Source organism: Microtus pennsylvanicus, chromosome 15 (genome assembly GCF_037038515.1).
Source record: "Microtus pennsylvanicus isolate mMicPen1 chromosome 15, mMicPen1.hap1, whole genome shotgun sequence".
In the NCBI taxonomy this organism is placed as follows: domain Eukaryota; kingdom Metazoa; phylum Chordata; class Mammalia; order Rodentia; family Cricetidae; genus Microtus; species Microtus pennsylvanicus.
Window position 1 is genome coordinate 14,639,140 of NC_134593.1, and position 26,552 is coordinate 14,665,691.

At 48.9% G+C, this 26,552-nt stretch overlaps 3 protein-coding genes across 7 annotated transcripts; 1 reads left to right on the forward strand and 2 right to left on the reverse strand.

The window, feature by feature from the left end:
• Positions 1-359: 359 nt before the first annotated feature.
• Positions 360-7,967, reverse strand: Tm9sf1 (transmembrane 9 superfamily member 1). 5 transcript variants are annotated; one of them, XM_075949143.1, is made up of 6 exons: positions 7,729-7,967; positions 6,718-7,079; positions 5,286-5,907; positions 4,845-5,030; positions 2,240-2,513; positions 360-1,018 (listed from the first exon to the last, which is right to left on the reverse strand). In XM_075949143.1, exons 2-6 carry the CDS (start codon positions 7,060-7,062, stop codon positions 625-627), a joined length of 1,821 nt encoding a protein of 606 aa, XP_075805258.1. In that variant the 5' UTR covers positions 7,063-7,079; positions 7,729-7,967; the 3' UTR covers positions 360-624. The 5 variants fall into 5 exon arrangements, with proteins under 5 accessions (XP_075805258.1, XP_075805257.1, XP_075805261.1 ...); XM_075949142.1 differs by having other exon boundaries at positions 7,515-7,965; XM_075949146.1 differs by lacking the exon at positions 7,729-7,967 and adding an exon at positions 7,589-7,690.
• A 6,008-nt stretch (positions 7,968-13,975) lies between these two features.
• Tssk4 (testis specific serine kinase 4) lies at positions 13,976-21,250 on the forward strand. The gene is made up of 4 exons (XM_075949148.1): positions 13,976-18,900; positions 19,222-19,436; positions 19,964-20,357; positions 20,980-21,250. Exons 1-4 carry the CDS (start codon positions 18,676-18,678, stop codon positions 21,160-21,162), a joined length of 1,017 nt encoding a protein of 338 aa, XP_075805263.1. The 5' UTR covers positions 13,976-18,675; the 3' UTR covers positions 21,163-21,250.
• Positions 21,251-23,221: 1,971 nt separating this feature from the next.
• On the reverse strand, positions 23,222-26,469 carry Chmp4a (charged multivesicular body protein 4A). The gene is given in 5 exon segments (XM_075950141.1): positions 23,222-23,387; positions 23,552-23,576; positions 23,579-23,664; positions 25,545-25,722; positions 25,808-26,469. Coding segments are annotated over 5 exon segments (585 nt in total). The 5' UTR covers positions 25,938-26,469.
• Positions 26,470-26,552: the final 83 nt, after the last annotated feature.

The following is a 26,552-nucleotide window of genomic DNA, read 5'->3' on the forward strand; positions in this document are numbered from 1 at the left end:
TCAGGCTGAGCACCGGGTAAACCACAGAAACAGAGCCCCGGTAAAGTGGGTTCCTCGCGCCGACAGTTCCCAAGGGTCCAGGGTTTGTGCGAAAGTAGCGGACCCCGTTTTCAAAGGGACTGAGCATTGACAACAGGCCTCGGGTTTCTTTTTTTTTTTTTTTTTTTTTGTTTGTTTGTTTTTTTCGAGACAGGGTTTCTCTGTGGCTTTGGAGCCTGTCCTGGAACTAGCTCTGTAGACCAGGCTGGTTTCGAACTCACAGAGATCCGCCTGCCTCTGCCTCCCGAGTGCTGGGATTAAAGGCGTGCGCCACCACCGCCCAGCTTTCTGTAACTAGACCAAAACCTCCAACTACAGGATCCGTTTTCTTAATAAATTTTATTTTAATTTGTAAAAAGAAAAAAAAATCAGGACTAAAACGTAAGGCAACTTAAAAAGTTCAAATATATATTTCTTATATCATAGAGATTTTTAATTTCCTGGTCCTCTCTAAGAAGGGAGGCCCAAGGGGCAAAGGGGAAGGAAGGCGACAATGCCATCACACAATTCAGTCGGAAGCTGTCAAGTGGAATCAACGGGGCATGATGAAAGCACGGGGAGAGCAATAGTTCTGTCCCTCAGAACTCAGTCCATCTTGAGGTTAACATAGATATAACGGATGAACTTTAAGGAAGAGAAAAAGGAGATGGTGCCCAGCATGAGGAAGAACACATAACCAGTCAGTAAAGAGTAGCCAAAGAACTCTACTGTCTGCACTGCCCCTGACATGTTGGAGCGCCGGGCATAGTAGAACACGGAGTAGAGGAAGATGAAAAGTCCGGTGGAGCCGACACTCAGCACTGACCGCCACCACCAGCGGTAATCTTCCCCCGATAGCTGGAAGTAGGTGAGCGCGATGGAGATGCAAGCCCCCACACTCAGCAGGATGGCGAAGACAAAGAAGAGGATGCCATACAGAGTGTACTGCTCTCGACCCCAGACGGTGGCAAAGATGTAGTACAGCTCCACAGAGATGGCGCTGTGGAGAGAAGAGGGACACAGCATTAAAGCGCTGTGCGCAGCCACACCTTCCGGCACTGCAGTCACCGAGGAAATCAAGGCTACCTGGGGATTCCTACGCCCACTTCCACCTCCCACGCGGTTTCTTCGTAGTTTTGGAGCCTGTCCTGGAACTAGCTCCAGGCTAGTCTTGAACTCAGAGAAATCCTTCTGCCTCTGCCTCCCGAGTGCTGGGATTAAAGGCCTGTGCCACCACCACCTGGCGTACCTGGGAATTCTTTTGCCTATGATTAGTTCTCTTAGTTCATGAACATCTTCCCTGACAGGCATTTGTCTACACTACTGTTATTTGGGAGGCTAAGGCAGGAGGATTGCCAAGTTCGAAGCTAGTCTGGGCTGCAGAGCAAGTTCAAGGCCAGCCTGGAAAACTTTGAGATTTGAGATCGCCTCAAAATGAAAGATAAGAAAGGGCTAGGAGGGGCTGGAGAGATGGCTCAGCAGTTAAGAAAGAGCGCTGGATGTTCTTCCAGAAGACCCAGGCTCAAATCCCAGCACCCACATGGCAGCTCACAACTGTCTGTAACTCCAGTTCCAGGGGATCTGATACCTTCACACCAATGCACATAAAGTTAAATAAATTTAAAAAGGGGGGGGGGCTAAGATATCACTCAGTGGTAGAGTGCTTGCCAAATAATGCATGAGGCCTTAAGTACACTCCAATAGTACAAAAAGGGAGTAAGAGAAAGGAAACAAAAGCAGCTACTGTGTTCTCTTTATTTTCTGCTGTGTTGTTGAAAAGGTGCATAGTCAACTGAGTGAGTAAGCAAAGGGGCTAAGCTCTACACACCTACAAACACTAGTCCTACAGGCACTGATCAGGGCTTAAAGTCCATCTGCTTGCTGTTTGCTGAGGAGGGGAGCTTCAGAAGTGAAACACTCACATCTGAATTAGCTGAAGCTCACTCCTGCTAGATGGCACCATTTTATGAGCTCTCACTGAACTGGGGATTGTTACTGGGTTATGGTGTTGAGGTGGCAGAAGGAAAAGCTGAATCAAAACCTGACAATGGCAAGGCGTGGTAACGCACATCTATAATCCAAGCACCCAAGGCACAATTGTGTATTTTAACCCAGCCTCATAAGACTGTCTCAAAACAAACAAACAAACACCCTTTAGTGTCCAAAACCAAACCAAACTGAAACCCTCCCGAGTGACGGGCATGGTGTGATGTGTAGGTACCTGAAAGGCAAGAAGCCACCAACAGTCATGTGGATGACAGTAGACTTGTACCAGGGTTGGGGTGGGATCTCCCGAGCGATGTTCTTAGTGCGACAAGGTGCATCAAAAGGACTAGCGTTGTTCTTCCCGAAGATGCCTCCAATGACAGTAAGAGGAAAGCCTACCAGTAGCCAGACCGTCAGAAGCAGCAGGATGGTTGTGGCTGGTAGAGCCTGTGTCGAACCATTGGCCCAATGCACTGAGTTCACCACACTCCATGTCAGGAAGAAAGGCACTGCAGGAAGGAGGGTCAGCAGTAGGAGCAACACCCCTGTGACACCCCACTCAGACTGGACCTAAAGGGGAGAGGGATGAAGTAGCCTGCCACTTACAGGGCCCAACTATGCTCCCAGGTGTCCAGAGCTGAAGGAATTCACCTTGACTCTTTCATAGCTCACTGTTCTTTGTTCTTTATTTTCTGAACACCCTCTTCCTCCCACCCAGTCCCATCAAGAATCAAGACAGTTGCTTCATCGTGGTCTGAGAGTGATAAGAATCACTACAGGAACCTTGTCTTGCCGTGCCTTGATAATTCCTGGCATGAAACAGTCATTTGGGTTAAGGATCTTTTCTCAGAAAGCCATGCTTAAAATACAAATATGATAGGGTATAAATCAAATACACCAAATTGGAAGCAGCAAGGTTTAGAAGGTAGACTACTACTGTCTCTGGAAAGGCGATCTGGCCGGGTGGTGGTGGCGCACACCTTTAATCCCAGCACTCGGGAGGCAGAGGCAGGCGGATCTCTGTGAGTTCGAGACCAGCCTGGTCTACAAGAGCTAGTTCCAGGACAGGCTCCAAAGCTACAGAGAAACCCTGTCTCGAAAAACCAAAAAAAAAAGAAAGGAGATCTGAGCAGGGCGGTGGTGGCACACACCTTTACTCACTCAAAGGCAGAGGCCAGCCGGTCTACAAAGCAAGTTCCAGAAAAGTCAGGACTGTTACACTGAGAAACACCAACTGGGGGTCAGCAATCTGGTTTGAAGGCTAGAATGAACCTACCTCTGAAATAAAAACAGTATCAAAAAATAAATTTAAGGATGCTATTTAAGGGGGTTGAAGAAATGGTTCAATTGGTAAAGCCCTTTCCCCCAAACCATGAGGACCCAAGTTGGATCTCCAGCATCCATATTTAAAACAAACAAAATCAAGTCAGATGGAGTAGCCAGGGCTCTTGATTACTGTACAAGGGAGGCAAAGACAGGAGGATGCTTAGGGCTCGATGGTCGTCCACACCAGCTAATTCAGTGAGCTCCAACTTCAGTCAAACCCTGGCTCCAAAAACAAGGTGAGTTCCTGAGAAGGATACCTGATGTTGACATCTGCCTTCCCCGTGCACACAAGTTCCCAGCACCCACACAAGTAGACACACCACATTATTTAAGCATAATGTCTGAGAAACTGATGGTTCAGTTGGTAAAGTGCTGTTCATGAAGGCCTAGGTTCAGTCCCCAGATCCCCACATGAACAAAAGCTAGGCATAGTTGCTCATGCTGTTTTGTTGGTCTTTGGTTTTGTTTTTTTGTTTTGTTTTGTTTTTTTTTTTTTTTGGATTTTCAAGACAGGGTTTCTCTGTAGTTTTTGGTGCCTGTCCTGGAACTAGCTCTTGTAGACCAGGCTGGCCTCGAACTCACAGAGATCCGCCTGCCTCTGCCTCCCGAGTGCTGGGATTAAAGGCGTGCATCACCACCGCCCGGCTCCAGGTCTTTGGTTTTTTTATTGTTGTTAATTTAGACAAGTCTATTCAGCTCTGACTGTCTTGGAACTGGTTCTGTAGACCAGGCTGGACTTGAAGTCAGAGATCTGCCTGCGTTGGCCTCTGAGTGATAAGATTAAAGGCGTGCACCACGACACCTAAGAGATTCTTTTTGATAGATTTTTCTTATGAAATTACTGCCCCACCCAGTTGCTAGAGAGACTGCTTTGTGGTTAATAGCACTTCCTGCTCTTAGAGGACTTGGGTTTGATTCCCAGCACCCACATGGTAGCTCACAGCCTTCTGTCATTCCAGTTCCGGGGGATCAGACACCTTCTTGTGGCCTCATGACTATGTTGCACATGCATACATGCAGGCAAAACACTCATACACATAAACAAATAAAAGTCCTCCCTATGGGCTGGAAAGATGGCTCAGCAGTTAAGAGCACTGGCTGCTCTTCCTAGAGGTCCTCAGTTCAGTTTCCTGCATCTACATGGTGGCTCACAGCCATCCCTAATGAGATCTGGTGCCCTCTTCTGGCTGCAGGCATACATGCAGACAGAACACTGTATACATAATAATTAAATAAATCTTTTTTTTTTTTTGAAAGTCTAGATCTGTTATTGCTCTGGGTGCTAAGTCTTTACTCTGTTTATGTGTACATCCACTCTAGTGTATGCAGGGCATTGAGAACAGCACGCTTTGCCTTCCTCCCTCCTTCTCTCTCTACCCCTGACAGTTCCAGCAAGGCCATCCCATAAAAAAAAAATCCTCCTATATTCCCTGCACTGACTCAATCCCAGGGCCCATGATGTGCTCCTACTCCCTAAATCTAAACAGACCCACCGTGAAAGGGGACGTTCTCACCAGAGAAAAGACTGGTCGTAAGAATGATGTTCCACACCCAGCGCTCGCCTCCGATCTGCCGATAGAAGTGGCTGGACACATAGCCAGAGATGCAGCAGGTCAGGGCATACAACAAGATGGCTGCCGAGTTAATGGCTCCATGACGGTGCACATTGAACATGCCCAGCAACGCCATGACAATGATGCCTACAGGGTAGCAGTGGAGAATTCGTTAGGTCTCACCTACATCTCTTCTCCATGTCAGAGAAATAATCCCCTTAACCCAGATAAAGGGCCTCATTTGATTACATTTCCCTAGTTCTACTGTCAGGAAAACCCATATACAGCCTCACTAGAGCTACGGTCTCCCCTCGGTTTTTTTTCTCATCTTGAAGAGAAGATCCATTGAACTTTTATAATAAACTATCTGCTACTCTTTGAGAGCAATTCATATCACCTCACCAGTGCCAAGAGCCAGGAACTGGGCGCCCACACCAAGCACGGCACAGAGCAGCCCGCGGTACGGAGGGAAGCGGAAGACATCTGTGTGGATAATTTTCCAACCATTGTCACCCTGGTCAAAGTCATCACTAGAGCCTCCAGAGCTGGTTTCTTCATCTAGGTTGTACCGAGCCAGGTCATTTCGGAGCACACGCATTAGAATGACAGCCACGAAACCCACCAGTAAAAACACAAGCACCATGGAGTTGATGATGGACAACCAGTGGATTTCCAGCGTTCGAGGAAAGAAACCACCATCATCACCACGGCGCCTATCACTCCGACGCTCCACTGAAGTCTCAGACCAGTGCACACTGTAAGTGTGAGTAAGGCCTAGGAATTCATCAGATCGTAAACCATCCAAGCTGTGGGGCTTGACATCCCGAACTGAAACATTGGCAAATATGATTCGATCTCCATGGAATTCTAGGTGGAAGTCCAAATGTGTCCAGAGACCTATCTTGTGGCTATGTGGCAGGAAGCCGCTCTCTTCCATGTAGCCCACAAAACCACGGATTGGCAAGTCATCTACCACAAATTCAAAGTAATACAATTCCTCAATGGCCTGGCGCAGCTGCTCCACCTATAGAGAACAAGCCAGGGGTCAGTATACAAAGCCTCTCAGGGTTAACGCTGTGTTTCTCAACTTGGCAGTACTCAGAGTTTGGGCTGGATGATTCTGTGCTGTAGGGAGATGCTGTGCACCGCAGAATTCAGCATCCTTGATCTCTACTCACTACACACCAACAGTACCGCTGAATCGTGACAATCAGCATCTCCAAAGCCAGGCATGGAATAAAACATCCCTGTTAGCCCAGCACTTAAAAGGTTCGTCTTGGGTTTGAGGCCAGCCTGGGCTACAGAGTATAACCTTATCTCAACAAACACACACACACACAAAAAAAAACCCAAATCAAACAAACAAAATGTCTCTTAACATTGCCAAAGTTCCTAAAGGACCAAAACTGTCTCCCATTGAGACTCATTGATTGATTCTGGTATACTGGTCCCCGAAAAGAGCAAGTATGACTTTGATGGGATAAAGTCTCAAAAAAATAAGTGGGACAAAGTGTAAAAAAAGACTGGAATCGATTAAGAAGTGCGTGGATTTGCTAAGGAAAAAAAAAAGTAACAGGGAAAGTTAGAAAGTAAAGGAGCTGAGAAAGAACCAAAGGAATGTATGAAAGGAAAGAATTACACAGGAGTCTTAAGTAGGGCATTTTGTCAGTTCTGCATCTCAGTACCCATGTAATCCTGAAAAGTCAGTTCTTGAACAAGTACTGGGTTGTGGGTAGAGTCCAGACAGATAGTTTCCATAAAAGCAACTGCAAGGCACTGCTAGCCTCTGGCGGGGGGAGGGGGCGCTAAGTGATAACGAATGTGGAGAGCTGACCTGTGCAGAACTGAGCTGCATGTGGCACAGAATTCTCTTCTCCACATTCTCCCGAAAGCGGATCTCGTACAAAGATTCGGCCATTCGGTCCCCATCCAGTACTTCACCCAAACTAAGACTTTTGTGACGGATCTTCTCAGGACAGCAGACTGGAAGCTGATAGTAGTGGTAAGTTTCCTGGGGGTTATGGTAGGGTCCCACTTTGTTGACATATAGAATGACAGGGTCGCCGGGCTTGTAGTGTGTCACACCTTCTACCCCTGGCCCATGGCCTGTGCCCAGCAACAGTATCAGGACTGGCAAACACTGGCAGCTCCGACTTCGAGGGTGCCCTAGGACTGTCATCTTTGAGGCAGCAGAACCTGTTGGGGGGAATCCCGTGGTTACAGAAACTAGGTATCAAATCGTGACGCGCAGGGTCTGGTCTCTCAAACGCCCATTGGCTCCACTTCCTCCCATTGGCCTCCCGATCCCCGCACCGCACGACTTCTACCCCACAAAGATGGGGCTCGGCGCGCGCTCGACAGTACTCCCAACCCGGGGTTCACGCCTCTCCTCGGCCTCCCCCACCCCGGGGCTTCTGCTGCGCGCGCCAACCCGTTTCTATGGCAACGCCCGGAGGGCTTGCTGCTCCGGCAGAGGCACCGGCCGCAGTTTCGGGCTCCTCACTGCGAGGTACCGGCTGGCCAAAGAGGCGCCAGGGCCTCGCAGGCCCCCGTAGCTGCCCTTGGGCTTCTGCCCGGGTTCCCAGATAGCGGCGCCGGAGAAGTAGGCTTGCCGAGGACCTGACTACGGACCTCGTCGGGTTGTCCGCCTCTGTGCCTGATCGCCGCGACTGCGACTACGCCGCCGGCGTCCACTCTCGGCTCACTCAAATGCTCCCCAAACAGCTCTGGCTCGTCCGTGGTTGGGCCCCGCTACAGAGTCCCCCAAGCTCGCTTCTCGAGTCTGCGGGCGATGCAAGTGTTCTTCCCGGCGAGCAGCACCGCAGCCCGGCCACGTCAGCCTTACCACTTCCGCCCTCGCCGGCAGGGACCTCAGCTCCGGGAAGGCTCGTCTCCGGAGGTAAGAGCTCCCTGATGCTCTCGCGCGTGTTGCGGGCCGCTTCCCACGGGGGCTCGCGCGGACCGGGCTGCCCGCCCTAGGCTGGAGAGAGACGGTCGGGGAGTGCGAGCGCGGGCGGCCGAAGGCTGGAGCTGTCCCCGGCTGCTGAGGCTGGCCCTGACGCCGAGGGGTGCCCCTACCTGGGCGGGGCGAGTTTTTACGCGGCGTTCCCACGTCCCGTAGCCTCAAACACCTCGGTGAAAGTGTCCTTCCGAGACTTTCGGGCCGTACAGAGGAGTTTGTGGGGCCTGGGAGCAGTTTTCCAAACCAAACAGGGCTGGTTTGTTTTACTTTTTCTTTCCTCCCCCCCCCCCGAAACAAGGTTTCTTTGTGTAGCTAACTTTGTCCAGGAACTGCCTCTTCTGGCCTCGAACTCGGAGATCCGCCTGCCTCCGCCGCCCGAGTGCTGGGACTTAAAGGCGTGCTCTACCACTGCCGGGCTGACAGGGTTGTTTATAACCGGAGGTAGTGCCTTAGTTTTTTTGAAGCAAGAGCCCCAGCTGATCTCGAACTCAGGGGGTCTTCCGAGTTTCCAGGTACGCACCGCCATACCTAACTTCCATCATTTTGTTCTGTGTATGTCTGTGTGGCGCGTTTGGCCTTCTCCCTAATCTTTTTTTTTTTTTTTTTTGGTTTTTCGAGACAGGGTTTCTCTGTGGCTTTGGAGCCTGTCCTGGAACTAGCTCTGTAGACCAGGCTGGTCTCGAACTCACAGAGATCCGCCTGACTCTGCCTCCCGAGTGCTGGGATTAAAGGCGTGCGCCACCACCGCCCGGCTCCTAATCTTTTTTTTAATATTTATTTATTTATTATGTATACAATATTCTGTCTGTGTGTATGTCTGCAGCCCAGAAGAGGGCACCAAACCTCATTACAGGTGGTTGTCGGGAATTGAACTCAGGACCTTTGGAAGAGCAGGCATTGCTCTTAACCACTGAGCCATCTCTCCAGCCCCTTCTCCCTAATCTTGCAGGTTGTTTTGAAAATGTTTGCTTCTGTCTGGCTGTGCCATTGTTAAGGGGCTCTGCCCTGGGGGTTTCCCTCTGAGCTGTGACTCACTTGGCACGTGGGAGCAAAATGGGAGGAAGCTGACAAAGTTGTCTGCCCCAGGGGAAGCAAGTACTGAAGAAAATCACAAGCGGCCCACCCTCACCCTCATGGCCCACCCTCACCCTCACGCCACCCGTGGTCCTGAGGCAGTGAGATTCTAGGAAGCTGGGATTGAGGCTATCACAGTGGCTTTTGTTTTGTCCGTTTTGCTCCCCCCACACACAGGTTATAAAAGACTCTGGGGCATTTCAGCATTACTGCCCCCTACCTGCCGGGGCACCCAGAGATCTCGCATCCGTACCAGGTTGGCGATTCAGTGTATGTTCAGAGACATCTGTCCCAAAGCCTCGAAGCTTACTGGAAGGGATCTTACACCGTGCTCCTTATAACACCCACCGCCCTCAAGGTGGACGGTATTGCAGCCTGGATCCATGCGTGTCACGTTAAGCTGGCACCTCCGCAGGACAACCCAGGGCCCTCCCAATGGAAGCTTCAGCACACCCAAAATCCTCTAAAGCTAAGACTCGTCAGATCAGCTTGATCCTGCCAGTTTTGCTGGCCTTTACCCTGATGCCCCTGCCCACCTATAGTAACCCCCAGGTTCCCCAAAAACTGACTTGGCAGGTTTCCTCACAAACTGGGGAAATCATTTGGGCCACCTCCAAACTAGCCCCTCCAGGTACATGGTGGCCTACCTTCTTCCCCTGATTTCTGTCAATTAGCGGCTGGATTAGCCTCCTGGGATATCCCAGACTCACAGCCCCAACAGTTGTCTATAGATGCTGGCAAAAGATTTTCTCCTGGGAGCCGGTGGTGGTGCACGCCTTTAATCCCAGCACTCGGGAGGCAGAGGCAGGCGGATCTCTGAGTTCGAGACCAGCCTGGTCTACAAGAGCCAGTTCCAGCTGGGCGGTGGTGGCGCACGCCTTTAATCCCAGCACTTGGGAGGCAGAGGCAGGCAAATCTCTGTGAGTTCGAGACCAGCCTGGTCTACAAGAGCTAGTTCCAGGACAGGCTCCAAAATCACAGAGAAACCCTGTCTCGAAAGACCAAAAAAAAAAAAAAAAAAAAAAAGCAAAAGAGCTAGTTCCAGGACAGGCTCCAAAGCCACAGAGAAACCCTGTCTCGAAAAAACAAAAAACAAAAAAAAAAGATTTTCTTCTGGGGGAAAATTTGGATGCGGGAGTCCAGAGGCAAGATGCTTTTTAGGAAAACTAGATTTCTACTTCTGTCCCAAAGATGGCAGGGATCGGAGTATCGCTGGACGTTGTGGAGGGTTAGAAAGCCTGTACTGCGGTGCCTGGGGATGTGAGACCACTGGAGATGCTTAATGGAGACCCAGTTCTTCTTGGGACTGGATCACTGTTGACAAGAATTACAATTCCCCAGAACAGTGTTCCAGTACGAGTGCAGGACCCTATAGCACCAGCCTCTTAAATATTACCATTACTTCCCAGGGACGAGCGGGAGGGCTGTCAGGATGGATACAGGGAAGGACTTGGGGCATCTGATGGTATTTTCCAAATAGAATGATCAAAAAAGATTTGGATGCTACCTTCACAATAAAATTAAAAATAGAAAGTCCCCCAGGCCAGCCAGTGGGGCCCGATCAGGTACTACCTAACCAGGGACCTCCTGACCCCGTACCTCCTAAAGAGACCTATAATTCCCCAAGGCCTATGTCTGGGGACCCCAAACCCCTGATATCAACATCTATGCAACCAAACTCTCCCTAGTCCCAGGACGGCAGGAAATAGGTATCTGGTACCCTTCTCTATTGGTCTATGGTGGGCCTGCAACACTGATCTGACTCTTTGTATCTCTACCTCTGTCTTTAGTGATGCCACTGATTTCTGTGTGCTGATTCAACTAGTCCCCGAATTTACTATCATAATGCTTCCAGTTTTGAGGATGAGTTTGACCTACGCCCCAGACACCGAAAAAGTCAACTGGCCACCATCATCTAGTTAAGTCTGGGACTGGGATCTACAGCTTTAGTTAGGGGAGATGACTACTACTCCCAATTAAGAGCAGCTATGGATGAAGACTTAAGGGCCCTAGAACGGTCCATCTCCAAGCTTGAAGAATCGATGACCTCACTCTCTGAAGTGGTGTTACAAAATAGGCGCGGGTGCCAGCCTCAGGCTTTGTGCTTGGTTGATTGGTGGTTTTGTCGGAGACGGGATCTCTGCAACCTCTTCTGGCCTCAAACCTTCAGCGAGCCCTTGCCTCAGCAGGGACTGTAAGGCTGCACCACTGTGCTTCATTTGTTTGTTTTTCATAAAAACTCTGTGTGTGTGTGTGTGTGTGTGTTCACGCACGTGCTCAAGGAGGCCAGAAAAGGATATTGGTTCCCCTGTAGCTCAGCCAGCAGGGTTACACTTCCAGTGGGTAGGACTTGATAAGTCACCTATAGACCCTGTCTCAAAACAAAAGTTGATGATTTGAATGAAATGCCCCACATTGTCCCACTTGGTGGCAGTGTCTGGGGAGGTTGGGGAAGTGTGGTCCCTGTTGGAGAATGGCGCTGGGGCAGGCACTGGGAGGCTGCTGGGTTCTTGCTTGCAGCTCAAGTCATGACCCCCCGGAACTATAAATGCAAATAAACTTTATAACCTGACTTGGTCATGGTGTTTTATCACAGCAATAAAAAATGATCCAAAGGTAGAAATTACCCACTTCCTTCTCTGAATGCCAAATGCATGTGAACCTTCAGCACACAGCACACACAAAGAAAAAAATTACAGTCCTCTTGCCTTTGCCTCCTGAGTGCTCAGATTGTAGACCATTCCCAAGCCTACCCCTCAGAATCTTCTTAGAACTCTGAACACACCTTCCTGCCTGTGCTGGCCAGTTTTACATAAGCGACACAACCTAGAGCCTTTTGGAAAGACCCACAGCTGAGAGAATGCCCCTGCCAGATTGGCCTATGGGCAAACCTATGGTGCATTTTCTTGATTGATGTGGGAAGGCCCACTCACTTGGCACTGTGGGTGCTGGGCTGATGGTCCTGGGTGCTAGAAGAAAAGCTAAACAAGCCATGGGGAGCAAACATCTATGGCCTCCAAAGCAGTCCCTGCTTCTAGGTTCCTCCCTTGAGTTTTGCCCTGAGTTCTCTGGATTATGAGCTACAAGCTGTAAAATGAAATAAAGTCTTCCCCGAGTTCCCTGCTGTGGTGTTCTGTACGTCAATAGAAGCCATGAGACACTGCCCCTCTCACTTTGTCATTCCCCTGAATTTGTCCTTCCTTTCAGCTGAGACTCATAACCCATCTCCCAGTCTCGTTGGTTTTGTTTCTTGCTTTCTTTATATAATTTAGAGTCCACATTCCATCATTTCAGTCACATTCTTTTTGTTTGTTTTTGTTATTTGAGACAGTTTCTGTGTAGCCTTGGTGGTCCTGGAATTAGCTCGGTGGACCAGGCTGGCCTTGAACTCAGAAATCCGCCTGCCTATGCTACCTGGGTGCTAGGATTAAAGGTGTGTGTCACCACTTACCTGAGTTCGTTCTTTTATTATTATTTTTTAAAGGATTGCATTTATTTATGTGCATTGATGTTTTGCCTGCATGTGTGTCTGTGTGAGGGTGTCAGATCTTGGAGTTACAGTTATAAGCTGCCATGTGGGTGCTGGGAATTGAACCGGGTTCTCTGGAAGAATGGTGAGTGCTCTTAACTGCTGAAAGATAATTCCAGCCCCCCTTCTTTTATTAATGTATATGGATGTTTTGTGTCTGTGCACTGTGTATGCCTGATAGCCATCAAGGCCAGGAGAGTATGGGTCCTATGGGACTGGAGTTACAAGCAGGCAGTTCTCTAAGCCACCAACCCATCTCTCCAGCCCTACCTTGATTTTTTAATTCTTTTTGTTTGTTTTGTTTTTCAAGACGGGGTTTCTCTGTGTAGCCCTGGAACTCACTCTGTAGAGTAGAGAGGTCTTGAACTCAGAGATGTGCCTACCTCTGCCTCCCCAGTGCTGGGGCTAAAGGTGTCCACCTCCACTCCCTGACATAAGTTCTTGATTCTTTGTTTTGAATCATTTAAATTTATCTCAGGTGCATTGGTGTGAGGGTGTCAGATCCCCTAGCACTGGAGTTCCCCAGTTGTGAGCTGCCAGTTGAACCCAAGTCCTCTGGAAGAGCAGCTAGTTCTCTTAGCTGTTGAGTCATCTCTCCAGCCCTGAGTTCTTGATGATTTTATTGAAGCTGCCAAGCAAAACTATAACTTTGGATTAAATCAGTGTTCAAGATGCTAAAAGAATCTCAACACTATTTCTGTAAACTGTCAGGCTCTCAGTCCTGCCCTGTCAATTTACTCATTGCCCAAACCTCCTATCCCTTCTCTACAACCCGTTCTCAGACATTGGACGTGAATGTACGGATGTGTACAGGTGTATGGAGGTCAGAGGTCAACTACGCTGTCTCACTGGAACTGGCCAGTGAGTCCAGGGTTTTCCCTGTTTGTGTTTCCTTAGCCATGAGGTCACAAGTGCATGTTAACACCCTGCTTACATGGATGCTAGGAATCGAATCCAGGGCTTGACACCTGTGCAGTAAGTACTCTACTGACTAGGGATTCTTCAGCTCCATCTTCTCAAACATCTTTCATCACTCGACTGTTCTGTGTAGGAGGTGATGTAAGATACACAATCATGGCCTGTTGTAGTAGTGTGTGCATATAATCCCAGTACTTCGGAGGCTAAATCAGTAGGATTTACTAACTAAAGGGAGACATTCAAAATCAAGAAATCCTAAGTTCTGAAAGAAAAGCAGGAAGTTGCCAGAAAGAGAGAGAAAGAAAGAAAGAAAGGAAGAAAGAAAGAAGGCAAGACAGAAGAAAAGAAAGGAAGGAGAAGGCCGGGCGGTGGTGGCGCATGCCTTTAATCCCAGCACTCGGGAGGCAGAGGCAGGCGGATCTCTGTGAGTTCGAGGCCAGCCTGGTCTACAAGAGTTAGTTCCAGGACAGGCTCCAAAACCACAGAGAAACCCTGTCTCGAAAAAAAAAAAAAAAGGAAGGGAAGGGAAGGGAAGGGAAGGGAAGGAAGGAAGGAAGGAAGGAAGGAAGGAAGGAAGGAAGGAAGGAAGGAAGGAAGGAGGGAAGGAAATGGAGTAGTATTTCTCTTTGCCTAGAGCATTGTGTGTGGGTGTGTGCTAAACTGGCCTGGTATTGGACCTGGTGGCACAGGCCTGGAGTCCTCACTGCTGCAAAGGCCAAGACAATTCTCTTACTGCAAGTTTGGTGCCTGCCTGGTGAACTTAGTGAAACTGCCAAAAAAGAATAAAAGATGCTGAGATATAGTTCATAGTTTCATTTATTTCTCTGGCATGTGAGAGGCTATAGATTCAACCCTTTGCATTCAGGTACTCACTGAGGCAGAAACTGAAATTTAGAATTCAAAGCCAGCCTGGGATACATAGTAATACCCTTTCTGGGGGAAGAGAGAGAGAGAGAGAGAGAGAGAGAGAGAGAGAGAGAGAGAGAGAGAGAGAGAGAAATCCAAACAAAAGACAATGGATCTGGAACTGGCTTACAGACAGTTGTGAGCCACATGCATGTGGATGTTGGGCACCACTACCATGAGTATGAGGTGGAGAGACGGGAGAGAGAGAGGCACAGCGGCTTGGGCACTAGGAAAAGGGCAGACCTGGAGGCCGGAGGTGTGAGAAACAGCCTGATATGTATGGAATGCCTGCACTCCCATATCCACGGTGACATCTGGGCCTGTGTTGCCGCTGAGGGCCATGTCTGAGTCCGTGGCCCTGCTGCAGCCTGTGTTGATGTTGATGTAACAAGGCCTATGTTACCATCCCAGGGCCTTGCTGAGCTGGCCCTGCCTCGCCTGGGAAGTGAGGAAGACCTGGCACCAGCAGCATGGGTCCAGGAGGGCTAGGAGGCAACCAGCTCATCTACCCCCCCAGGCTTTGAGTTGGCCTACCCCAATATCTCTTCCATCTTTGAGCTGCTGGAACTGGTGTAGGGGCTGGACCTCTGGATCTCCATGACTCTAGGCAACAGCAGAATAACTAAGAGGAGTCTTGGTGAGGGTCCAGTATTGATGGTGTAGCAGAAGCCACAGACCTTGAACCAGACCAACAACTCATTGCAATGAACATTTGTAACTAAAGATGTTTGGGCTGAAGGGTATCCTGGGTGACACCGCAGCATCCAAGCCACTACAACCACCATAACTAACTGATATGTGATGGAAAAATGAGAGGCAGAGGAGCACAGTGGTACCCGGCAGAGCTAGAGACGCGACAGCAGCCATGTGAGAGGCAGAGGAGCACAGTGGTACCCAGCAGAGCTAGAGAGCGACAGCAGCGATGTGAGAGAGGCTGTGGCTGCTGGGGGCGCAGGGTATGTCCAGAGGGGTCGGAGAGATGCTTTTTTTTAAAATTTTTATTTTCCTTGGGGGGATTTACAAGGGAGGAGGGCGGATATGGAAAGACTGGGAAATAAGTGGAATTGGGGTCCATGATGTGAAATTCTCAAAGAATCAATAATAAAAAAATTCTTTTAAAAAAAGCATATAACTATAACTCAGAATTCGAGAAGTAGGAGGATTTCAATTTTGAGGCCAGCCTAGGACATATATTGAAACCCTAGGCCCCATATTAAAAGAACAAAAAAAAGGGGGCTGGAGAGATGGCTCAGTGGTTAAGAGCACTGGCTGCTCTTCCAGAGGTCCTGAGTTCAATTCCCAGCAACCACCTGGTGGCTCACAACCATCTGTAATGAGATCTGGCGCCCTCCTCTGGTGTGCGGGCATACATGGAGACAGAATGTTGTATACATAATCAATAAATCTTTTTTAAAAAATGTCTTAAATAGAAATAAAAGTCAGAGCCAAGCAGTGGAGACAAATGCCATTCATCCCAGCACCCAGGAGCCAGAGGCAGGCAGATCTATGAATTTGAGGCCAGCCTGGTCTACAAAGTGAGTTCCAGGACAGCCAGGGCTACACAGAGAAATCCTGTTTGTTTTAATCAGATGCATGAAGACCTGAGTTCAAAACACCAGTAGCTATGCAAAAAGCACGGCTGCATAAGCTTTGTAACCCCAGACGTGGTGATAGAGATAAGTGGGTCCTCTGGCCTCAGCATGCATGGGCACAGGTGTCCATACATGAATGCTTCAACTAGAGGGGATCAACAGGCTTGCAAGAGACTGGTTAATAGAGGGTTAATGCTAAGCAGGAATGGCAGTGGGTAACTTGGTGTACAGGAATGTGCACCTGTATTCATATGGAGACCAAAGGAAGACACCGGATGTCTATCACTCTCTGCATTGTTCCTTTGAGGCAGGATCTTACTGAATCTGAAGCTTGCCTTTCTGGAGTAGGCTGGAAGTCAGCAGTGATCCTCTTGTGCCCACCTTATTCAGTGCTGGGACTGATCCTAGCTTTGTTTATTTGATTGATTTTTTTTTCAAGACAGGGTTTCTCTGTGTAGCTCTGGCTGTCCTGTAACTTGTGCTGTAGACCAGGCTGGCCTTGAACTCACAGAGATCCATCGAGTGCCTGGCTTTTTTGTAGGTGCTGAATGAATTCCAGTCTTCATGTTTGCACATCTCTCTAGACCCTTCAAGTGCATTAAGAATGAGATACTGGGCCGGGCAGTGGTGGCGCACACCTTTAATCCTAGCACTTGGGAGGCAGAGGCAGGCGGATCTCTGTGAGTTCGAGGCCAACCTGGTCTAGAAGAGCTAGTTCCAGGACAGGAACCAAAAGCTACAGAGAAACCCTGTCTCAAAAATCAAAAAAAAAAAAAAAAAAGAATGAGATATTGGGGGGCTGGAGAGATGGCTCAGTGGTTAAGAGCACTGCTTGCTCTTCCAAAGGTCCTGAGTTCAATTCCCAGCAACCACATGGTGGTTCACAGCCATCTGTAGTGGGATCTGGTGCCCTCTTCTGGCCTGTAGGCACACATGTGGACAGAATACTGAGCATACTATATAATAAATAAATAAATAATAAAAAAGAATGAGATATTGGGGTGGAAGAGAGAACGTAGACACCAAGGCAGACATTTGATGTCTACCTTCAGGACAACATGGAAGTCTGAGAGAAGGAAGTAAGTCAGTGTTGGATATGAGTTTGTGTGGGCCCATATTTTATACACGATATTTGCAGGCAGGCTCTCTGGCCATGCTTAATTTCCAAGGCAGCTGCAATCCTGCCAAACAAGCTAGCCACCTGACAAAGGCCAGGATGTATGGCTCCTTCTCCTTTGTTAAAATGTAGATCACCTGGGGAGAGGTGTTGTTTCCAAGGCTGGTGATTTTCTGTAGTCCCTCGTTGTCCCCCAGAAAGAGAATATTAATGAGTATCCACCTTGGTTTACCTGGGGGATAAAAGGTGTTTTGTATAATAAACACAGGTAGATCTTCAGGAATGGATGAAGCCTGAGATGCCCTTCCATTATGACTGTGTCTCATTATTTCTTGCGCCTCCATACTGGTCCAGTTAGGGAAAAATAGTTTCTATGTTGGGGCGTATGGACCCTCACAAGTTTGAGGTACAGAGAGGAGACGTGTTCCTGTGATATTTAGTGAGCACACAGACACGATCTTGAACTCCAATATGTGTCTGGGGTGGAGCTGACACAAGGAGCCGTCAGCGTAGGTGTGCAACTGGAGCCCTGGGAGTGTGAAAGCCATAGAGAACATGTGAAGGTCTGAGAGAATCAGGCTTGTAACAGAATTTTGGGGATGCGATTACGGATGAATAGGTGGAGGGTTGGTGGTAGAGTGCTGGCCTCGCATACAAAAGGCCCTGGGTGTAATCAGCAGTGAAAACAAAACTGAAAGGTGGGACATGCTGAAGCTCCAGTGGAAGAGCGACTAAAAGGATGGGACGAAAACAAGAATATTCCAGAGTGTGGAAAGCAAGAGTGCAGTTCAGGATCTTAGAATATGCGTCAGTACTGTGCAGTCCTGTATACACACGTTTCTCATGCTGGGCTGCAAAGTCTAGAAGCGTAGGTACTCTACTGGCCTTGTTCATTAGTTTACCCTGGTTTCTTCTGCATATTAGCCAGCATCTGGTGGATAGTAAAGGATACATAAGGGAAAATAGGGGGTATGTAGAGAGGAGGCGAGCAGGCCTGCTTTTCATCCCGCCCGGCTCCCGCATGGCTAGCTTAGCCCCGGAAATAACAACAAACAAACTGTATTCATTTAAACACTGCCTGACCATTAGCTCTAGCCTCTTACTGGCTAACTCTCACATTTTGATTAACCCATTTCTATTAATGTGTGTAGCACCACAAGGTGGTGGCCTACCAGGAAGATTCTAACCTACATCCATCTTGGGCTGGAGCTTCATTGCGACTGCCTCACTGCCTTCTATCCAGCATCCTTTTTGTTTACTCCACCCACCTAATTTTCTGCCCTATCAAAAGGCCAAGGCAGTCTCTTTATTAACCAATGAAAGTAACACATAGACAGATGACCCTCCTATATCAGGGGTACTCACCAGACTGGGTAAAGTGCTCTTTCTAATGCATGTGTTCTAAACTGCACTTCATTTCAAGCTTTGTGACCAATGATGAATAAAAGGGGTTTGGAACTTGGGACCTTGGAAGTTCTGTAACTAAGACATGGAAGTAACAACAGCTAGTCAAGACAAAAAGAATGTTCCTTTCTTTCCCCTTCCAAGTTCTTAGTGAAGGGCCAAGCCCAGGATCCCAGACTTGTGTGACTAGGTAAACATTAAGGAGACTACCTTCACTTGGGTACCCTCCCTTTGGTGGCTCAAGGTGGCTTCTCAGTAGCAAAGCTCCCCACTTGCGCAAGTCTAGCATCATGGGGAAGGGAGACACCTCAGAAGCAACATCAGTTACCCCAGCCTATCGCTCTATCATGGAAGAGTATGGTTATGAGGTGGGCAAGGTCATTGGCCATGGCTCCTATGGAACAGTCTATGAGGCTTACTACACAAAGCAGAAGGTCATGGTGGCTGTCAAGATCATCTCAAAGAAGAAGGCCTCTGATGACTATCTTAACAAGTTCCTACCGCGTGAGATACAGGTCAGAAAGGGAGCTGAAAGAGGGAACTGGGGCTCATTCATAAGCTACTTGAGGTATCTTAGGGGTATAACTATAGAAAAGGGGTGGAACCGAAAGTCTGAGGTAGGGGAATCCTGTAACGTATATACACATACATATGCTCTTCCTTATGTACAAACATCAGCCCACTATCCATCCCCCCCCCCCAAGTTAAAATGCAAAGTGGAATTTACCTGGACACCAGCTGATTCTGTTGCAAAGTTGTAAGTAGCAATGGGAGAGTAGAGGAAGGCCAGCTCAGCCATATTTGCCAGGTTTGACGGTTCCCTCTTTTGGGATCAGGTAATGAAAGTCCTACGGCACAAGTACCTCATCAACTTCTATCAGGCCATTGAGACCACATCCCGAGTATACATCATTTTAGAGCTGGCTCAGGGTGGTGATGTCCTCGAGTGGATCCAACGATATGGGGCCTGCTCTGAGACCCTTGCTGGCAAGTGGTTCTCCCAGATGGCCTTGGGCATCGCTTACCTGCACAGCAAGGGCATCGTGCACCGGTGAGCATAGTCACTGGCCTGGGCTTGGGCTCTCAAGAGGGTTTTATGCATATTGCCGATTTTCTGTCCTTTTCTCTTGACTTCTCTCCATATCTAGGTCCATACGGTCACCCTATTGTAATCCTCTGGTCGAGGACACTTGTATCCACTGTGTGAGAACACTTTATACACAGTGGTGAACTAGTGGTCCTCAGGTACCATGGTACCATCCTCTCTCCCTTTTGGGCTCTGTTCACAGTTCACAACTCCATGGCTCTGCAGCCTTTTTTTTTTTTTTTTTTTTTTTTTTTTTTTTTTTTTGTGTAGCCCTTGCTGTCCTGGAACTCACTCTGTAGACTAGGCTGGTCTCAAACTCAGAGATCCGCCTGCCTCTGCCTCCTGAGTGCTGGGATTAAAGGCGTGCATCACTACTGCCTGGCCCCTCTTTACTTCTCATAAACATCCCTCTCCCACTTCTCCTGTCCTCATCTCTAGTCTCTGGCCCCTTTCCTTTCAGCTCCCGGTCTAACACTCAGCCCTCTCCCCAGCCTGACCCCCAGCCTTTCTGCTGCTGGTAGGGACTTAAAGTTGGAGAACCTGTTGCTGGACAAGAGGGAGAATGTGAAGATATCGGACTTTGGCTTCGCCAAGATGGTGCCTTCTAGCCAGCCTGTGCGTAGTAGCCCTTCTTACCGCCAAATGAACGGCCTTGCCCACCTCAGCCAGACCTACTGCGGCAGCTTTGCTTATGCCTGCCCGGAGATCTTGCTGGGCTTGCCCTACAACCCTTTCCTGTCCGACACCTGGAGCATGGGCGTCATCCTCTACACTCTAGTGGCTGCACGTCTGCCCTTTGACGACACCAATCTCAAGAAGCTGCTGAGAGAGACCCAGAAGGAGGTCACATTCCCATCTAACATCAACATCTCCCAGGAGTGCAAGGTGCTGGCTCCCCCAGGAGGGCTGAGGCCTTAAGGATGGTCCATGGGGAGGGGAAGTAAATACCAAGTTTAGACTTCCCAACTCCCCCTACCCTGGGGTGGCAGGGGAGGGGCGCTTTTCTCATGCTAGAGCTATCGCTAGTTCCTACTAAAAATGGTGGGGAGGACTTAAGAGGGCCAACCACTGAACTTCAAACCTTAAATACGCTTGAGAAGGGGGCTGGAGAGATGGCTCAGAGGTTAAGAGCACTGGCTGCCTTTCCAGAGGTCCTGAGTTCAATTCCCAGCAACCACATGGTGGCTCACAACCATCTGTACTGAGGTCTGGCGCCCTCCTCTGGCATGCGGGCATACATCAAGGCGTATGTTGTATACATAATAAATAAATCTTAAAAAGAATACGCTTGATAAGTAGGTTTCAGTGTTGATCGCTATAGGGCAGAAGAGATGCAAGGAGCGCTTCTCTTTTTTTGCAGGGCTCCAGCATAAAACAAGGGCCCCAGCCCATTTTACCAGGGTAGGGTGATGGGCCGTCTTGCTTCTTTCTTAGGTCCAGCGGCTCACTGCCTGTCTGGCCCAAAGTGGGGCACAGTCAGTCAAGCCCTCTCTCTCCCCTGCCCTAGAACCTGATCTTCCAGATGCTACGCCAAGCTACCAAGCGTGCCACCATCCTGGATGTCCTCAAGGACCCCTGGATGCTCAAGTTCCAGTCTGAGCAACCCACGAATGAGATCAAGCTGCTCGAGGCGATGTCTCTGCACGTCAGCAACACTAATCGCCACCAATCCTTGGAAATCACAGCTTGAAAAGGGCTGAGGTGGGGGCTGAGGAGAAAAGCTGGAGGGTCTTGGGAGGAAATCTTTTATATAAAAATAAATCTAATTAGTTTCATCATGTAGGGTCAAAGGCATTCCTTCATCAACAGTCTTAGTGGAGGACATACCGAGGGTGAATTTCTGCCCAAAGCCTGGAACCCATGCCCTTGACACATGGAAAGTGAATGGAACTGACTTGGGGAAACTTTGAGATGTCAGCTAAGCTTCTGGCTCTAATTTCACATTTTTGTTCTCTAATGTTCCAGCAGCAGATGGGACAAGGAGGGAAAAGCCTTTATTGCTCTGTTTGACTCTGGCTCTGCCCATTTACAACCAAAAGCTATAGCACTGTTCTTTTGGGTTTGTGTTTGCTCCCAACTTGGGTGAAAGTTTCAATTGCAGAGAAGCTAACAAGGAAAGGACAGGCCTGTTTCTAGATGCTCGTGCTGACTGCTGACATGCCACAGAAAAACATCAGGGCTTACTTAGTGTCTCGGCGCCCTCTTCCTCTGGGATCACTTTATCAAGTACGGAGAGAAGGCCAGGGACCCAGGGCTCCCAGACACTTAAGTCACAGAGGCCAAGCCTCGTGGACTGCAAGTTCTGGACAAAGGAAAGCCACTCGCCCCTGCAGAAGACAGTGATGCATGACTGAGCCAAGGCAATGGGAAAGACTCAGACTGGCTCCTCATAATCTCATTTCCTCTCTTCTCTCCCCTCCTCCTCCTTCAAGTATCCTAGAACTCCCTCTGTAGCTCAGACTAGCCACAGCCTAGTGCTGTGGATTACAGGCTTGTCCCACCGTGTCTGGCTAACATGTTTCTAAGATAATTTCCCCCTCTTCCCACTTATTGATTGATTGATTGATTGATTGATACACAGGGCATACCCTGGCTGTGCAGCCCTGGCTGGTCTGAACTCAGAGAGATCTGTCTGTCATTGCCTCCTTGGGTGCTGAGGTTAAAAGCATGGGCCCCACACCTGGTGTTGATGGCAATTTCATAACCTTAGGCAACTCCATGATAAACAAATTGAAAGATAAAATTGCCCGGAACATAGTCTGAAATACTGGAAATGGCCATTTGTTTCCCCAGCTCCCCTTCATTCCTTATTATGTTTTACTACTTAAAACAAGGCTCGGAGAACCAGGAGGAAGAACCTCAAGAGTAGACAAGACATACAGACACTAGGTATCCACCTATCCAGTTTTGCTGGAGACAAAAATCAGTCTAACCAAAAAGAAGAGAGTTCAGGGGTTCTTCCTGCAGCAAGATCCTTCTTCAAAGTTCAGCCAAAGAAGGGAGAACAATGGGCCCTTCTCAGACAGCCACACTTCCTCTGCATCAGGGAATTCCAAAGCTATGCTCCCTTAGCTCTCAGAGTTTGCACTTAGGGACAGCAACAGAAGACAGAGTCTTAGGACGTCCAGCCTGCCAACTGCTTCAGTGCTTCTTTGTCTTCATCTTTTCTGGAAGGTTTGGGGGGAAAAACCCAGAAAAGAGAAGTATTAAAGCCTTAAAACCTCCAGCCATGGCCAGGCGGTGGTGATACATGCCTTTAATCCCAGCACTTGGGAGGCAGAGGCAGGCGGATCTCAGTGAGTTCGAGGCCAGCCTGGTCTGCAAAGTGAGTTCTAGAATAGCCAGAGAAATCCTGTCTCAAAAAACAAACAAACGAAAACCCCTCCAGCCAACTCCTGCTCTGATACCTACATAGAGTCTGCTGAATTGTCTCTCCAGCAAACGGACAGATGAACCCCCAAACCTAAAGATGTGCTCCTTATGCCTGATGATGCTCATTCCCACAGTACCCCAGTACCAAGGGGGAAAACAAACAACAGGCCTATCACTTGCATTTGCACCCCTAAATGAGGATGCACAACTTGCTGAGGGGTGCACAGGCTGGATTGTGGGCTTCCATCCCCACTCCCTTTCAGTCAGATGCTGTAATGCAGTCAGCAGTCTGTATAACTTCGCAGCAGCTTGACGAAGCAGATAATACAGACAGTAATGATAATGCAATAACCTTACCTCTCCTATCTTTCACCCTCTCAAGTCTTTAACAAAGAGTTCTGGGTAACTGGCCCTGCAAGCAGATGTGTGTAAGGTACACCAGACAATCTGATCGGGGGTTCTTCCTCCTTGTTGCCCACAGTTAACAACTTCTGAGTTAATTCCTCTTGCTCCAGTTCCTCCAAATCTTGAAGCAATTCATCCCGGACACAGGATGACAAGATTGGTCAAGACCAAGAAAACAACCAGTCCCCAAAGACTCGCTTTTGAGTTTCCCTCCTAAAGTTGTTCCAAGAGTCTCTCTTGAGTTTCCTTCTAAGCAGTCCAGTGCTTTTTCCGATATTCTCTGACCCCTCACCCTGGTCACCTCATCCACACCATCTCCAAAACCCTAGGGCTAGGAATGGCATCTGATACCTGCTGGGCCAGCTCCTGTTGTTCTGTGATGTCAGCCAGCAGTTCCTCTACCTTGTCAGTGTCACTAAGAACAAGACACACTGCCAAGGAATCAGGGAGGCACCCTCCCTCCAAGTCGCCCCAAGCCCCTAGCCACCATTGGCTTTCTCGTCTCACACAAATGAAGGTTTTCCATCATATGGCTCACACTGGATTTTATGAAGCTTTAAAAAGGGTCGAGTTTTTCTTGCCCAGAATGCCCTGGCCAGTGTGAAGAAAGCAAGGAGGTAGTCTAATCATCATGATGCACGTTCTGTCTGAGAAGCTTTAGAAATCCAAAGTGAGGGCTGGAGAGAAGGCTCGGTTAAGAGGACACAAGCTTGATTCCCAGCACCCACATGAGGCTGCTTACAACTGTCGGTTGACTCCAGCTCCAAGGGATCCGATACCCTCTCTGGTTTCTGTGGACACCCATCCCCCCACTGCATAAACACACACAAACATACACATAGACACAAATAAATATTTAAAAGCCAAAACCCTCAGAGGTGAGGACCGGCTTTGACAAAATCACCCCTTACCAGGGTAGCAGCATGGGAATTTTAGAAATATAAGTAAAGACTATGAAGATGCATAAAAATAAGACAGAAACCGCCGGGTGGTGGTGGCGCACGCCTTTAATCCCAGCACTCGGGAGGCAGAGGCAGGCGGATCTCTGTGAGTTCGAGGCCAGCCTGGTCTACAAGAGCTAGTTCCAGGACAGGAACCAAAAGCTACAGAGAAACCCTGTCTCGAAAAATCAAAAAAAAAAAAAAAAAGACAGAAACCATAGAACAGTACAGGGAGGGTATTCCAGTGATTACTAAAATCTGGAAATCACCCATGTTTATTTCCACAATTTTTATACCAAACATAAACGGGGGGGGGGGGGGTAGAAGGAAACACAAGACTTTATTAACATGAAACAGAGGACAACTCACACAGTCAGTCGCTTTATCACTCTGAGACATCAAATCATCAGCATTTTGTTGTCTAGGTAGCTAAACTGCTCCAGATCACTACGCTGAAGGCTGCCCATCCCCAGGTGATCTCATAGTTACCAAAGGAGCAGAAAGAAGTATGTTTGTACCTCCTGACCGTCTGTCAGGATTGAATGGAACTATGTTAATGTCAAAAGAATCAAGCAGTCACATCCTGAGTTGGGACGTGCAGCTATGCTTGTCAACCATTTTGAGCGACCTCCAAACTCTCTGACCATCAGACAAGGTGGAAACTAGGCTCACATCTTGGGCCTCTACACCTCAGAAGACAGAGAGGCAGGCAGAGGCAGATCTATGTCAGTATGAGGTGGGACTGGGCTACATAGGAAGTTCTAGGACAGCCAGGGCTACACAGTCCTTGTCTCAACAAACAAACAAACAAAACAGCCGGGTGATGGTGGCGCACGCCTTTAATCCCAGCACTTGGGAGGCAGAGGCAGGTGGATCTCTGTGAGTTCGAGACCAGCCTGGTCTACAGAGCTAGTTCCAGGACAGGATCCAAAACCACAGAGAAACCCTGTCTCGCAAAACAAAAAAAAAAAAAAACAACAACAAAACAAAAACAACTCCCCCTCCACAAAACAAAACCAAAAAGAAAAGAAAGTCTTGCAAAGGACTCAGTGCTTCCCAGCACCCACGTCTGGAAACTCACACCCACCTGTCACTCAGCTCCAGGGGACCCGATTCCCTCTCCTGGTCTCCGTGGGCACCTGTCACTCAGCTCCAGGGGACCCGATGCCCTCTCCTGGTCTCCGTGGGCACCTGTCACTCAGCTCCAGGGGACCCGATGCCCTCTCCTGGTCTCCGTGGGCACCTGTCACTCATGTGCACATACCGCCCCCCCATCCTAAAAATAAGTTCAAAGTATTGACCCAAGCCACCCTTCCCAGTGCCTGGGGCCCTTATGCTTCTTCCCCATCCCCACACTTCCTGGCAGGCTTTCTTCATGCCTTGGGCAGCAGGATCCATGGTACAAAGCACTCCTGCCTTTGTGGTGGCATGCTCAATGGCCGCTGGCTGGACCTCCAGGATGAATACTGTCCTGTGAGTTTGTGCCAGCTTCTCTTCTAACCTTTTCTTTCTCCACAGAGCCTGCATGGTGACTGATCCAGGCCACACCCTGAACACCGGGGTCAGAAGCGCCTGCTTACCCCTGGGATCCTCCCCAACTGTCCCTTTTCCCCTTACTTTGCTTACTCTTGGTCCCATACATTTTGGCCCACACCCTGAACACTGGGGTCAGAAGCGCCTGCTTACCCCTGGATCCTCCCGAACCGTCCCTTTTCCCCTTACTTTGCTTACTCTTGGTCCCATCCATACATTTTGGCTATGTGTAGCTCCTGTTGAACTTCTGCTTCAGAAATTCCTGTTTGATCAGAATTTCTACTGTCTGAGTTAGATTCCTCTCCTCCCTCGGGAGTCCAGTGGTGTGGAGCCATATTGTGTGAAGGAAAAGTATTAGCTACCAGACAGTGAGGAACGCAGCATATGCTAGGCATTACCGTAACTGCTCAGCTGTAAGTGACTCTCTACAATGAATGTATCAGTATCACTCGACAAATAAGAAAAGTAGCACAACCCGAGACCGGCCTTGGCCAGTCTGTCCAGGGCATAGCCGTGACTTCCAACAGGCGCAACCAAGATGCAGCGGGACAGAGGCAAGCGCTCGGGTTGGCTCACTCCTCTTCAAGCAGCCGCATTACTCTCTACTACCAAAAAAGGGCCGGCCCCAACCTTATTCCCAAATAGTAACAGCTTCTACTCCCTACAAGGCTGCGCACAGCGCTGTGGCGCCCTCCTGTGAAGCAGCAGGAGGCGTTGGAAGGGGACTCGGGATGGGTTCCAACAGGAGGGAACAGCCTGATGCAGGCTCATCTTTCACAGTCTCGACCCAACACTCCAGCGCGTCAAACCCAGTTTCCATGTTAGAAAA